The sequence below is a fragment of the Monosiga brevicollis genome, genomic scaffold (genome assembly GCF_000002865.3).
Source record: "Monosiga brevicollis MX1 MONBRscaffold_3 genomic scaffold, whole genome shotgun sequence".
In the NCBI taxonomy this organism is placed as follows: domain Eukaryota; class Choanoflagellata; order Craspedida; family Salpingoecidae; genus Monosiga; species Monosiga brevicollis.
In genome coordinates, this window is record NW_001865040.1 from 1,883,074 (window position 1) to 1,896,747 (window position 13,674).

General features: G+C 54.4%; 5 protein-coding genes across 5 annotated transcripts; 3 read left to right on the top strand and 2 right to left on the bottom strand.

Moving 5' to 3' along the window:
• Positions 1-827: 827 nt before the first annotated feature.
• On the top strand, positions 828-4,854 carry MONBRDRAFT_31303 (uncharacterized protein; the record flags this gene model as incomplete). Its single annotated transcript, XM_001743095.1, has 6 exons — positions 828-965; positions 1,117-3,482; positions 3,573-3,687; positions 3,854-4,325; positions 4,531-4,604; positions 4,725-4,854. 6 exons carry the CDS (start codon positions 828-830, stop codon positions 4,806-4,808), a joined length of 3,249 nt encoding a protein of 1,082 aa, XP_001743147.1. The 3' UTR covers positions 4,809-4,854.
• Positions 4,855-5,587: 733 nt separating this feature from the next.
• On the bottom strand, positions 5,588-7,014 carry MONBRDRAFT_31304 (uncharacterized protein; the record flags this gene model as incomplete). Its single annotated transcript, XM_001743424.1, has 7 exons — positions 5,588-5,684; positions 5,797-5,871; positions 5,958-6,064; positions 6,190-6,253; positions 6,387-6,478; positions 6,603-6,690; positions 6,992-7,014. 7 exons carry the CDS (start codon positions 7,012-7,014, stop codon positions 5,588-5,590), a joined length of 546 nt encoding a protein of 181 aa, XP_001743476.1.
• Positions 7,015-7,172: 158 nt separating this feature from the next.
• On the top strand, positions 7,173-7,679 carry MONBRDRAFT_23090 (uncharacterized protein; the record flags this gene model as incomplete). Its single annotated transcript, XM_001743096.1, has 1 exon — positions 7,173-7,679. The coding sequence occupies one exon, from the start codon at positions 7,173-7,175 to the stop codon at positions 7,677-7,679; it is 507 nt and encodes a 168-aa protein (XP_001743148.1).
• Positions 7,680-7,788: 109 nt separating this feature from the next.
• Positions 7,789-10,723, bottom strand: MONBRDRAFT_31305 (uncharacterized protein). Its single transcript, XM_001743425.1, has 11 exons — positions 10,486-10,723; positions 10,340-10,388; positions 10,126-10,243; positions 9,891-9,995; positions 9,605-9,661; positions 9,231-9,475; positions 8,912-9,007; positions 8,744-8,787; positions 8,441-8,622; positions 8,221-8,322; positions 7,789-8,080 (listed from the first exon to the last, which is right to left on the bottom strand). Exons 1-11 carry the CDS (start codon positions 10,528-10,530, stop codon positions 7,954-7,956), a joined length of 1,170 nt encoding a protein of 389 aa, XP_001743477.1. The 5' UTR covers positions 10,531-10,723; the 3' UTR covers positions 7,789-7,953.
• Positions 10,724-10,960: 237 nt separating this feature from the next.
• MONBRDRAFT_5955 (uncharacterized protein) lies at positions 10,961-12,434 on the top strand (the record flags this gene model as incomplete). The annotated part of the gene is made up of 2 exons (XM_001743097.1): positions 10,961-11,430; positions 11,540-12,434. The coding sequence occupies 2 exons, from the start codon at positions 10,961-10,963 to the stop codon at positions 12,432-12,434; spliced, it is 1,365 nt and encodes a 454-aa protein (XP_001743149.1).
• Positions 12,435-13,674: the final 1,240 nt, after the last annotated feature.

Below are 13,674 nucleotides of genomic sequence, written 5' to 3' on the forward strand. Positions count from 1 at the left end.
GCGGCACCCGATTGTGCATGAGCATTTGTTGGGGGTTGAAGGTGTTGACACAACAGATGGGTTCAATATATGAACCCCCAACCGAACATCGTGCCCTGCATTTGGGTGGTCGACGACAAGAAAGACATCGACACAACAGGACAAGGCAATCACACACCATGCCCAGCCCTCCGAATCACGGCTGGGAAGACCAGATGAATGGTGCAGCTGTCCCAACCCAAACGCAACCCCACACCCACCCACAAATTCGTCTAACAGGCTAAAGTTAAATGAGACCCCGGTAAATGTATCCATCATAATGCTGCCAGTCTGACATTCGTATTGGCGGCGCAACACCACTGGAGTTTGTTGACATCAAACTTGCTCTCTCTCAAACTCGCTCTCAAACTTCAATCTCTCTTCTCTCTCTCAAACTCTCCTTCTCAAACTCTCTCTCGCTCTGAAACTCTCAACTCTCTCTCGCTCAAACTCTCTCTCTCTCTCTCCCTCTCTCTCCCTCTCTCTCTGTCGTTGTCGACCAAGGCGGAGCTCCAGTCGCGCGTTGGTCACTCCATGTCCCGTGGGCGCGCTTGAACTGCTCACTGACGTTGCAGCCAACGACATTGTGGATGCCTGTTACCTTGCGATTCACACACACACACACACACACACACACGCACTCAGCAGCGCGTCGCACTGCTCAACTGACCGCCATGACGGCAGAGGAGCCGCGCGCTATCGGACACGGGCGACCTGGTCGGCGGGCGCTCAGTGGGCTTGCCCTCCTCCTAGCACTCGCCGTCACGGGCGTGGGCGCAACCAACCGTGCGCCCACAACCTTGAGCTTGATGGATACGACGAGCAACCTTTTTACCAAGGACGCTACCGTCTCCCACAACATCCCAGCGTTGCGCGATTTGGACGCGTTGCCGGACCGCAGTCTCCCTGAGATGCGCCTGAAAGCTGCCGCATCTCCATCTCGCTCCGTACGTAACTTAATTGGAACCTTGCCCCAGCCCCCACTCATTGCGACCAGGTTTAAGCCAGCTCGAATCTCGCGCCACTCGGGGTTTCACCGTCGTGCCTCTCCTGTGCTCACCTCACCTATGGCCCCACACGCGCGCCTCTTGCTCCCAGCGTCGGGCAGCCTCCACCGACCCAAAAATCATCACCAACACGCTCGACGACCTCTACAGCTATGCCACCATCCACTGGAGTGGGGATAGCAGCCCCAACGTCTTCGTGCTCACCCAGCGCTTTGGCAGTGACGGCTACGCTAGCGTCTCCAATGTCTACCGCTCCACCGACTACGGCGTCTCCTACTCACTTCTCAACACCCTACCCTCAAACGCCGTCGTCGACTACCTCGTGCCCAGCCCCCTCTCTGCCAAACACGTCATTTTTGTGGGCCAGGCTGCCCAAGCCTTTTACATCACGCAGGACGATGGTGATAGCTTCACCACCGCTAAGCTCAGCTTTGAGCCCACTGAACTCACCATGAACCCCAACATCGATGGCCTCCTCTTCGCGCGCGACAATACCACCCAGTTCCTCTACGTCAGCAAAGACCGTGGCCAAACCTTCAGCCCGGCCTTGACCGACGGCGAGCAAGAGCATCGCGTCGTTGCCGCCTACTGGTCGCGCGCTGGCTATGGCAGCGATAATGATGATACGTTGTATCTCGAACTCGACCAGTCCGCCACCAGCACCATCGCACACGTCGTCCGCATCAACAGCGCCCGCGCCGCCGTGAACAACAACGCCGCTGACTCTGGTGATGACATTGGGCAAGGCCTCACCGGCATTGTCCCGGGCTCCTTTATCCTTGCCGATGCCTACTGCATGTTCCAAACTGGCCCTGCCAATAATCGCTCCCTCTACGTGTCGTACAACCGAAGTGCCTTCCAGCTCGCCGACTTTAGCGGCGGTGCGCCAGAAGCCAATTATATGGTGGTCGATGCTCTCGAGGATCAGATCATGGTTGCCGTCGAGCACCTCAACAAAAGCAATCTGTACATCTCCAACCGTCAAGGCCTAGACTTCACCCTCAGCCTTGAAGACGTCAACTGGTTCACCGCCTACAGGACCGCCTACGTCGATGTCAAGCCCATCGAAAGCCTCGAGGGGGTCTACGTTGCAACGCAGCGCTTTGCTTCGGGGGCTCACGTCTACCTCCGCACCCTCATCACGTACGACAAGGGTGCCCGCTGGCAATCCGTCCGGCTTGATGGTTGTGAAGGAGACCAAGACGCTTGCGGCCTTCAACTTTACCTGCAGTACACTGGCCTCTACAAGGGGTTTAGCTTCGAGACGACAGTCGCCACTCAGAGTGCCCCGGGATTCATCCTGGCCACCGGTAACAACGGAAGCCTGCACACCGCTGACAGCGGCACCTACGTCTCGCGCGACGCAGGCCTCACTTGGTCGAGTGTCGAGGACGATGCTTATCAAATGCTCATCCTTGAACACGGTGGCGTCATGGTCCTCGTTTCTCCCATTGACATTCAGCACGCCAGCTCCGTCAACGAGCTCAAGTACTCCATCGATGAAGGTCGTACCTTCAACAACGCTGCCGTGCCCTCGTCCTTGCACTTTGCCGCGATCCTGACCGAACCCGGCGAGACGCGCGCCCTCCTCACCATCTGGGGCTATCCCAAAAGCGGCTTCTCACGCAAATGGACCATCGTCTCCGTGAATTTTACCGCCATCTTTCACCGCAATTGCAATTTTCCTAGCGATTACGAGCCTTGGACGCCCCGTGACCCTGCCTCGCCGCTCATGTGTGACCTGGGCCTCTCCGAGGTTTTTTGGCGTCGCACTGCCAAGGCTGCTTGCCTCAACGGCTATGACTTTGACCGCCCCACCAATGTGTCTGCCTGTGAATGTGTGGCCGAAGACTTTGAATGCGACGAAGGCTTTGAGCGCACGGCCATTGATCAACCCTGTGTACCCGTGTCCAATAAAGCTGCAAAACAGTGCACCCCCGGGGAGACGGTAACCATGTCCCGTGGCTATCGCCGCGTGGCAGATGATGGTTGCACGGGTGGTCTGGCTGTGCTCATCGAGCCTGTAACCTATATTTGTCAAAACTTTTGTCCTGTGAGCGAGTGGACCGATTGGACCAGCTGTGACCTCTGCGCCGGCGACGAGTTTAGCTTCCGCCGCCGTCAAAAGCTCGATGTTACCGTCGACGATGATTTGTGTCCCTGCCTGACGGAGAGCCGAGCTTGCCCTCGCCCGTCTCTCTCCTCCGCCGTGGCCATTGTCCCTCGAGTGGCCCGATTCGCCGTCGACTCTGAAATTATTCTCACTTCCAGCCTGGCCACGCAAAGCCCCGCCTGCGCTGCTGGGACCACGGTCTTTGGCCTTGTTACCTTCCATTGGGATCTTGGCACGACTGCCGTGCAAATTCTCAATGGTGCGAGTGACTCGCGCTCAACGGCCACCGTGTCTGACCTATCTATCACCCAACCTGGCATCTACTCGGTCGTTCTTCGCGTCAAGTAGGTCGATGGGCGCTTCTGTCTTGCCCATGACCAAGCGGTCAACCTCGCCAACATCTAACGTTACTGTCAACCTCATTCTTGCTGTAGCAATTCCCAATCTGAGGGCAATGCCACCAGCACTGTGATTGTTTACGCAAGCTACGTAGTTATGGGCATGACGTATGATGCCTCAGGCATCACTTCACTCGACGCCGTGCGACAGGTGCGGCCCTGGTCTTGGTTTTGACGTGCCTCCAAGCGGTGCACCCATTGTTCCTGGCCTTTCATTGCTTTCAATTACCATGACCTCACGTGTTCCTGATTTCTCGGACATCCCTTCCCCGCTGCCCGGTGCATACCTCTCATCGCTGTACAACTTGGCTGTGTAGTTGCTGATTGAGCAATTTCCCGTCCTTTTGGATGCAGCCAGTGTTCAGGATGCTGAATTGGTGGACCAGGTTACAGTCAGTCAGAGCGGTCAGCAACTTGTGGTGGAATTCCGGGTCCTCGATGCTGACGGGGCAGCCAACTTTGTGGAGCGGCTCAGCGCGGACATTCGCAAGTACGCCGAACAGGGCAAGCTCGACCTCACCTACGCCAACCACCACATTGCGGCCCAGCCCACGACGCTTCACGTCGTTTCGGGCGCTACCAAGGGGGCTGCAACGCATGGTGCGGGTGCATACACAACATCACCCAAGCCAACCGTCATGGCCAGCCGCGATGCCTCTGGCAACAAGTCGCTTGTAGGAGCCGTGGTGGCTTTGGGCCTGATTATTTGTCTGCTTTTGGGCGTGGCTGGTTTCATGATTCTGCGTCGCCGCTTGCGCAGCAGCCGCACCTACAACCGCTTGGAACAACGTACGTGCCTTGCGGCTCCTCCCTTTGATTTTATTCGTAGTTTTCGATCCTCTTGCCCTTGCCCTTACTCTTTTTTTTTTTTCTTTTTTTTTTTTTTTTTCTTTTTTTTTCTTTTTTTTCTTTTTTTTCTTTTTTTCTTTTCCCTCAAGAGCATGTGTTGAACTAACTCGGGCTTGTTCTGCACTCTCTTTGTGGTCTTGATCAGGGGCCAATGGATTCGAGGATGAGTTGGAAGACAATGCAGATCCAGAGCATATGCCAGCCGGAGTAACGGCCAATGTACGTCGCTTTCAACACAGCACAGAGGAATGCAGTTGCGCTGTTTTTCCTCCGCCAAACCAGTCGGCAGCATGTGGTTGCAAACAGGCCGGCTTACCCAGCACTGTGGAACCTTCTTAGAATTTGTTCCTCGGAGAGCCCCGGGCGCAAGGGGACGTGTCTGTACACGAAAACGATTATGACGATGAACTTCTGGACTTTTAGCTGGCAGGCTCACCGTTGTTTTTCAGAAAGAGCATTCTGCTCAGCTACTTCTTTCCCTGTTGTACACTAAAATGGCCGAATGAGCAGATGCCACCACCGGCGTAGTATTTCCTTTCTTCTTTCGTCCTTACTTTCTGGCGTCTTACCTGATTTTTGTTCTGACTGGGTGACTCACCTTCCCTATCAGCCGCGCTGATAGTTTGGGTTGTCTTTTCTGTGCTGCCAGCCATTTGACATGCAGGTGAAAGCATTTGTTTGAAATTTAAAACCCATCGTGCTGCACAAGTGATCTCGCTCTAATATGTAAATCAGGGTATCTTGCTATGACTCCAATCAAGTACAAGCTTTCGTGTTGCACGGGGCCTGTACTCCCCTAAATCTCAAACCCGGATTTTACCGACGGGGGCATTTTTTTTTTTTTTGTCTCCTCTTTGCTAATTGCCAAGAACCTTGTCAGCTCGCGTACAAGCACCTCTCTTACGAAGCCTCTCTTAAAAAGCGAGAGAAAGATGTTGGGCATTGATTCATTATGACGATGCGCTTGCTAGCCAAGACGGTTACGCGCTGACAGACCAACGGTACAATTATACGAGAACACACTGTGCACCTGACCGACCGAAGCCGACTGAGTCAGATGAGTACGGAAGCCTGAATATAAACAGTCAGCAAAGTTGACACCGAGTCTCGTCCACGCTCAGCCCGAGCTCAAGGTCGGAACAATCAAGAGGTCTGTGAGCCGCACGGCAGCTCAGCCTAAGGGCAAAAAGCAACGTGACAGTTCACGGCTTGCGAAACTGCTGTAGAATCGAATATATGGCATTGATGGCATCGTGGATGGTCTGCCGACTCTTGGCGCCGGTGACAACGACCTTGCCACTACCAAAACATCAGGAGAAGCACGCAGGGGGTCACGCAAATGATATGTGAGGCAATCTTGGAAAAACGGTTGCTCGTCAAATGAAAATCAAACCGACTCGAGGCATCGCACCTGACAAAAATAAGCAGGACAACTTTGGGCTTGACCATGCGATATACGAGTCCTGGAAAGATTTCAGGCTCATAGCTGAAAATCAGTGATGGGCAGGCACACGATGTGAGGCACGCGTGCCCTTGAGAGCGAGGTACACGGGGAGAGCCTGTCAAACTCACGTGCAGAAGCATTGGTGATTGGCAGCCAGACCCTCAAGGCGGATCGGGAAGCGCACATCACAGGAGCCGACCATGTTTTGAATCTGAAAGTTTTCATGGCGCAACTCCTATCAGCCCGGCAAGTCGGTCAAGGCAAAGTCAAGCACAACTCAATGAGGCCTACAGGGGCACGGCAACGAAGGAACGTTTCGAACGGCTGTGCATTTGGCTATGATCAGGAGCAAAGACGTACGCCATAGCCCAGCTTCTTGATGATTTGTGCGTATTTTCGTGTCGCTCGCCAGGCATCATCCTCACTGCAAGGTTGGCAGGAACATGAGGGTTGTTCGAGTCTTAGTCAGTGTGCGGCCTCTTCACCGAAGGGTGAGGAAGCACTGCTTGTGGTACTGCCAGCCCAATGTGCAGAGAAGGGTGCATTTTTGCACACACCTTTTTGCTCCGGTGCAAATCATTTTGCCAGAAGAGAAGATGAGTGCCGTTGTGTGGGGCTCGCGAATGCGCATAATCACAGCCGAGAAGCGCTGAGTCACGGCCGTGGCCGCAATGCAGCCGAAGAAAGGAGGAGCACCATCAGAGCCTGGTGTCACCAAAAAGCCTGGAGGTAGTTCTTGGCAAGGCATGACTAGGGGGAAGGCGAGTACATACCTTGGGCGAGTACTCGGCATTGCGCGCGTTGTTGGCAATGTGCTTGAGATCCAGCTTACAATTGAAGGTCACCGTGGCCACAAGATTGCTACATCAATGATGACACACATAAGTGCAGCAATGGTGGGTCCTCAAGAGAATGGACAGCCCACATGCACGGGCACACCGTCACAAACGTACACAATTTTGGGGATCACCCCGGTGCGGTGCCGTTCCCGGGCCACACCCTCGGGCTGAGCCACCTGTGTGCAAACAACACGGGCCAAAGACAAAGACGCGGCACATCACCAAGAGCGAGTGCAAGTTTGGATGGGATGAGAAGCGAGCATAGAAAGGCTTCTGGTTGAGCCAGGAAGACCTTGAGTGAAACACGTGTGCTTTGTACGCACCGGCAATAGGGCTTGGTCGCCATCATCGGCGGGATCTTGCGCCGTTGCCCCGAGCTGTGTCTGCGGCTGCGAGTCGGCGCTACTCGCCGCCGTGGGCACGGAGATTTGTGACATGTCCGAGGTGATAAAGCTGATGGATGGTGTGGCAAGGAAAGCAACGACGCGGGGTCCGAGCTAACGAATGGCGTTGGCGCAGCGATTAAGACACCCTCGAGCACCCCATTTGCATTCCAAAAGGAAGGGACCGTTATTGAGGGACAACAAGCACACACACACACACGCTCGTCAACGTGAAAAAAAAGCACAACAGAAAAGGTTGAAAAGAACAAAAGACAAACTTGTGCTTTGGTTTCCTCTCACTCTGTCACTCTGTCACTCTGTCACTCTCTCTCTCTCTCTCTCTCTCTCTCTCTCTCTCTCTCTCTCTCTCTCTCTCTCTCTCTCTCTCTCTCTCTCTCTCTCTCTCTCTCTCTCTCTCTCTCTCTCTCTCTCTCTCTCTCTCTCTCTCTCTCTCTCTCTCTCTCTCTCTCTCTCTCTCTCTCTCTCTCTCTCTCTCTGTGCTGGTCTCTGTCTGCTGGTCTCTGTCACTTTGTCTCTGTCATTCTGTCTCCGCCTTTGTCTCTGTCACTCTGTCTGTCCCCGTCGCTCTGTCTCCGTCTCCGTCTCTGTCACTCTGACAAGACCTTAGTCGAACGGGAATGCAAACACACGCATAGGACTGACCAACGAGCACGCAAAGTGGAGCAGAAAGAATTTAAATGACTGGACCATCATCAGCATGCTTAGCGACGGGCATCGGCTGTCAAAAAACGTCAACCCTGTACCTCTCGGTCGTTTGCGAGTCAAGGTGGAAGATCATGAATTAGTGGTGAAGGAAGGACACGCAGCTTCCTAACAACTTGCATGACCGCCAAAAACAAGCGTGGCACAATGATCCCAGCACATGAATAACCCTGGTGTTTCTAAGCCTGGGCAGTGGCGTCCTCGACCGGTGTCTCAATCTTGTGAGCGTCCAGCTCATCCAAGTTGATGTCTGCCTCGCCCGTTGTCTCCGAGTCCCCGTTGTCTGCGGCAGCGAATTGGCGCGAGCTGTGGCGGAAACATGAGAGACTGAAGCGAATGCCATCGCCTTTGGAAAAGAAGCTGCCCCCGCTTTTAAATCTCTCACACGCATGATGCGGGACACAGAACCCATCTGGCACGCGGAAATTGGCATCGTGACACCATACCTGGTTGATGTGCCCTCGCTCATACCGGCCACCTTGTCGCCAGGATGGAAGAAAGGACACCCCTTGCCCTTGCTGTAGCAGTCGGCACCGTGTCGGCAAGGCCTGGACCAGGGCAATGCAGCAATGTGTCAAAGTCCAGCCCAACCTCAAATAACAGTGGATGCGGACATACACAGCATAGCAGAACTCAGAACCGGCATTGAGTGACCCAAGCTCTTACTTTGGATGGAAGAAGGGGCAGCGTGGGTTTTTGCACGCTGGAAAGTAGCGGCACATCACTGAGGCCACGCCTGAGGGAGCAGATCCCGTGCCATATGCACCACCCCGGCCCCGCGGCGCGCCACGGCCACGGCCACGGCCACGGCCGCGACCTCGACCAGCAGCTAGAGTTGCTGCATACCCCTGCCAAAATGAGGTTTGACAGATAGCCCACGATGAGCAACCAAAAGAGAGAAAAGAAAAGGTAACCCTCTAGCCTCCCATGGAAAAAAGAGGGCAAACAATTGAAGACACGCAAACACACCATATTGATGGGCAGGCCTGTTGCAGCATCCACAGGGATCATTTTCTACGCGTCGGATCAAGAAAGCATACAAACTTGAGAGCCCCCTCCGCGATGGAGCAACACCGCAAGTACAGGATCTTTACAACAAGAAAGGCAAGAACATCTGAAAGGATTAGAGGGACGCACCACGCCAGAAGGAAACGTCGGCATGCTGGACGTAGGGGCCATTTCCCGAGCTGGGGGAAGCATGCTTGTCCGCACATCCGTGCCAGATGGCTCCAGCTATTTGTCGCAAGGTAGCAGTCAAATGAAGAGGAGATGAGGTTGGTGACATGGAAGCAAGAATATTGCATGGCCTCGTGCGTTCAAGAAGCATGGCAGACCTGCTGGGGTGCTGCACTTCCTAGTCGACTGCACAACGATGAAAAGCAGATAACCAGAAACATGAGCATGCCGTCTGGGCGACACAAAGATCAATAGCGGCGAGGCTACCACATCAACATACTCGAAGATTGACTTGCGCTTTTTGGCGGGTTGGTCCCCGCCAGAGACACTGGTCGCATCAGCGCCGCTTGCATATTCACGATCTTGATGTGCACGGGGTTGACGCTCCCGGTACTCGGGAACACGGTGATCTCGCTGCAACGTTTGACGCAAATCACCTTGGCCACGGGCAGGATGCTGGCGCTCGTGGGATGATGGCCCAGCTCCTCGACGCCGGTCATGACCACCTGGCTCGGCTTTGGAAGCCTGCTGCAAAGCCCGGGCAGCCAGCCTGCGAAGCACAGGGATCACAAGGGTCAAGATGGTGCTGGCGCAACAATGTACACACATGAGCAAAAAGGCTGACGTGATACGGTTTCGGTCGAATGGTCGGACCTCGAGTTTTGAAAAGCCTCAGTGGCCTTGCGTGCGTGCTTTGCTCGCTCTTCGCGGCTGTATTGGGATTTTGGGGAGAAAAAAAAAAAACAGCCAAGTCCTGTCAGACTTCACGTCTCGCAGTCAGAGATTAGGCGATGCGGGGCAAATAACCCACATGGCTTCACGCGATGGAGCAACAATGGCGCTGGAGATGCGGGCTCCAGAGGCGCGGCGTGCCGGTGGCTCGGAGGTGGAAGATGTGGCAGCGATCTGGCTCCGACTGGGCTCACGCTCAGATACGGACTCGGGCTCGGGGTGCGCATCAGGCTCCTCGATGATATCGGCCACGCTGTCATTGCCAAGAGTCAATTCCTCTGTCTCATAAATGTCCTGCACCTGTTCGTTTAGCCTAGATGAGGGGAGGGGAGGAGGGAAAAGTGTTTGTGTGTGTGAGAGAGTGAGAGTGAGAGTGAGAGTGAGAGAGAGGCGTGTGATCAAGGCCCGAGCGTCGAGATGCAAGGTGATGGCGAAGTTCCTACCACTTGAGGAACCAGGTTTGGTCCTGTTCATTGAGAAACTGAGCTACCTCATCTCGCACCATCTCCTGCGGGCGACGATGCTGCAAGAGCATGCAAACGTATTCACCCAAGTCATTGGCTAAAAAGACCGGAGCGAAAGAACATGAGCGAGTGCGCTTGCTTGTGCGCGATGCCTTCAAGATGAGAGTCGAAGCAAAGTTGACTGGGCACAAACCAATGTAGGAGGTTTCCTCCGAAGCAGACAACCGCTCGATGCAACGCTTCTGCAAAAGTTTCAACCATAGCAAGGGATGTTGTCAGGCACAAGCAAGTGCTGCCACCAGGTGACTCGGTTTGCCCAAAGACAACTGTGCAACGTACCTTGAGCTCGACGAGCCCATCGGCCGAAAGCTGATACTCATCCATATTGCAAGCTGACTACAAATGCAACCTTGAATCCCACACACCACGCCGCATACACGCGCCGCACACCGCCTCGCTCTCACGTGGCCCCCGTCGAGCCGGCTGCCGTCCAGTGAGCGTGTTCTGCACCAACTCAGCCCGACCACCAACGACGATGACGATGAGCTCAAAGTCTCTCCCTCTCTCTCAGTCTCTCTCCTCTCTCACTAGAAGAAAATACACCACAAGCAGTTTATGCAGGCCAAACTCGAGATTACGTAGATAGCATTCGCAGTTGTCTAGCAAACATATATAATTTGGAAGACAGTTTTTGTAGACCTTTGTAAAGAAGTCGACGGTCTCACTGGACTTGTGTGTTCAAGTGTGTCACCGCGTGTCGTTCGTTTGTCAGATGATATTGTCAGACTTTACTGGCCGGAAGGCGCAAGCAGCGATGTGGCGGCGCGAAGAGCGAAGCCCGTGGCTCTTCTGGGGCCTCGGGGCTGTCATGGTGTTGGGCTTGAGCTGGGTTTTCTTCCCGGAAAAGCACCTTGAAAAGAGCACAGCGCAACCCATGTACACGCAGCTGTCCCCAGAGGAATGGACACAGCTCGAAACCCTTTTGGATCAACACAGCGCATCGTTGAAGGGCGTCACACCATCTGCCCCCGACAACGACCCAGCTCCATTCTGGGCTCGACAGCTGCAGGATGAACAACGAGAGGGTTGGCGTGCACTTTCTTCTGATGTCATGGCTCGCTTTGACCATTTGACTGCTAGGGTGGAGAAACTAGAAGCTGCGCTTGTACAGGCGCGCGCCGATCCGATCAAAGTACCAAGCCAAGCGCTCTCGCCTGCTGACCAACAGCGTCAGCTGCTTCAATCTCTCTTGGCCTACAACCCAACTCTTGAAAGCGCTGCTGCGTAAGAACGGCGCGAATCGTGGTGCTTGCGCGTGTGTTGGGGTGTGGGTCGGCCTGGGTAGCTTTTATTCTTCAACTCAACTCGCGTGTACCGACCAACCTTCATACAGTGAAGGATGCACAAACTCAACGGTACTGGCGCAGTATGCCAGCCGGACTCGACAGCTCAACGTGGTGATGCGCAATGCCCTGGATGTCTTATTGGGGTCTGAGCTCGAGTCCACCGTCTTCCGACGCCACACCCCTCCGAATGCAGCCCCAAAGCTGCTCGTGGTGTCAGCCTGTACAAAGGATTTGGTGCCGCTGTACTGTGACCTATCGGCCGAGGCCATGGATGAGTACGCCGCCAGCTACGGCTTTGACTACATCCAGGTACAACGAAAAGCGGGTGAAGGGAATACCATGGCCTGCCCATCGTTCAATCAAAACACCAAACTGGGCCGCACCACTCATCCACCCACTTTTGCTCAGATACGAGCCGATCTGGACCCGGAACGTCTCAATCCCTGGATTAAAATACTTGTGCTGCGCTTGCTCTTGGAGCGCAACCCTTTGGTTTTGTGGATCGATGCTGATGTAATTGTGCGTGATCAAGACTGGAACTTGCCGGCCTTTCTGGATGAGCACATGCCCCCTGACGTGGCCGTGCTGGGAGCTGACGATATGGTAAGCACTTTTCTACAGCCGAATCGCGACTCCAAGCGAGACGATTTGAACTCCCGCGATTTACCCCTGCTGAGAGCATGCTGTTACAACTGGTCTTTCGATGTCGGCATTGCACCTCATTTTTGCGGCACCACATTCCTGGCCTGGGCGATCGATGCAGCTGGACTTTCAAAACACTTTCTTCTTGGCCTTGCGATCTACCACGCGCAATTTAGCCTTTTTGGAGCGCCTCTACATCACTGGTCCGCGTTTGCTTTGGCTCTTGCCCGATTCTTGAGCTCAAGCACCCTAGCCATTGACCCAGACGACTGTATCAATACCCATGGCGAACCCCGATAGGCTGGCTCTATGAGGGGCAACTATCACCCAACTTGATGACCAACCACTCAATGCAAGAATGGGTGGGCCGGTATGCTTCGCCGTAATGTCATGATCACAACTCTCTGTCCAATTGCTCCTCTACGGTACCTCTTCGCCTCTCATACATTCCCTGCCGTCTCAGGCTCAGACCCCCGCGCCCATTGGCGGAGCTGGCTAGGCGATGCAGCTTGACGCGCAAATATCATGAACAAGGATGCATGGAGTGGTTACATCTTGACTTTCCGACATACAAGCAGCGTATCAAGCGTCTGGACCATGAAGCCCTAGCTGCCATCGTGTATAAAGATGTTAAAACACTGTACTGTCCCACGGGCCCGCCGCTATTGCACATCTGTTGTCGCACGCCCTTGGTGCGTCGTAAGATCATGCAGGAGTGCATACAGCAGCTCAAGTCTGGCCCCACATGCTGGTGGAGGGATCATCCCGAGACAGCCTTACCGCCACGACCCGTGCGCCCTTGATGTGCGTGTTTTTGAGGCACAGGGGTGGCAGCTGGAGTAGGCCGCAAGGCACACTCCCTGCTCAATTTTTTAGAGTCGTGTCGAACTGCAAAGTTATGCGTCTACCATGGCCACATGTGTCCCCGAGCCTTCCTCGGCACAATTAGGCTTTGGAATGGAGGAGTTGATAAATCGCTCCCATGTCACATACCAACGGTTGTGAACATGAATCCAGCTCAATCTAAATCGAGATCTAACAGCTGCAGAAGAGAAAATCGAGAGCCCCGGCTCGAATTTCCCAAATCAGAGGATTTTTGTTAGCGTCAAATCCGTGCTTCCACGCATTTGAACACTCCCACTGCTTTCGCACACACTCAGCATCGGTCGCTATGGGTCTTCCTATTGGTATTCCATAGCTACGACGACCTCACACATTGACACCTACTTTTGGACCCCCTGGGCTTGATCCTCCTCGTGGCAGTCACATGAGTAAACACCGCGTGTGACGCGGTCCCCACGATGCCTGGGCAGCTGCCCTGGGGCAATAAGCTTGTGGCTACTGTTGTTTCCCTTTGTTGTGACACCTGCGGTCGGGCACGAGTTGCACTTTCCCTATCCTCGGGATTGAGCGACTCTACAGCTATTCTAACGGTGCACCTGGTCTGGTCACTGTGAATGCTTGCCGACCGCAGGTACGTCAAGCCCTCTGCCATTCTGTCTTCCCCTTGCTCTCCTGTGTGCTCTGCTCTCTTGTGACT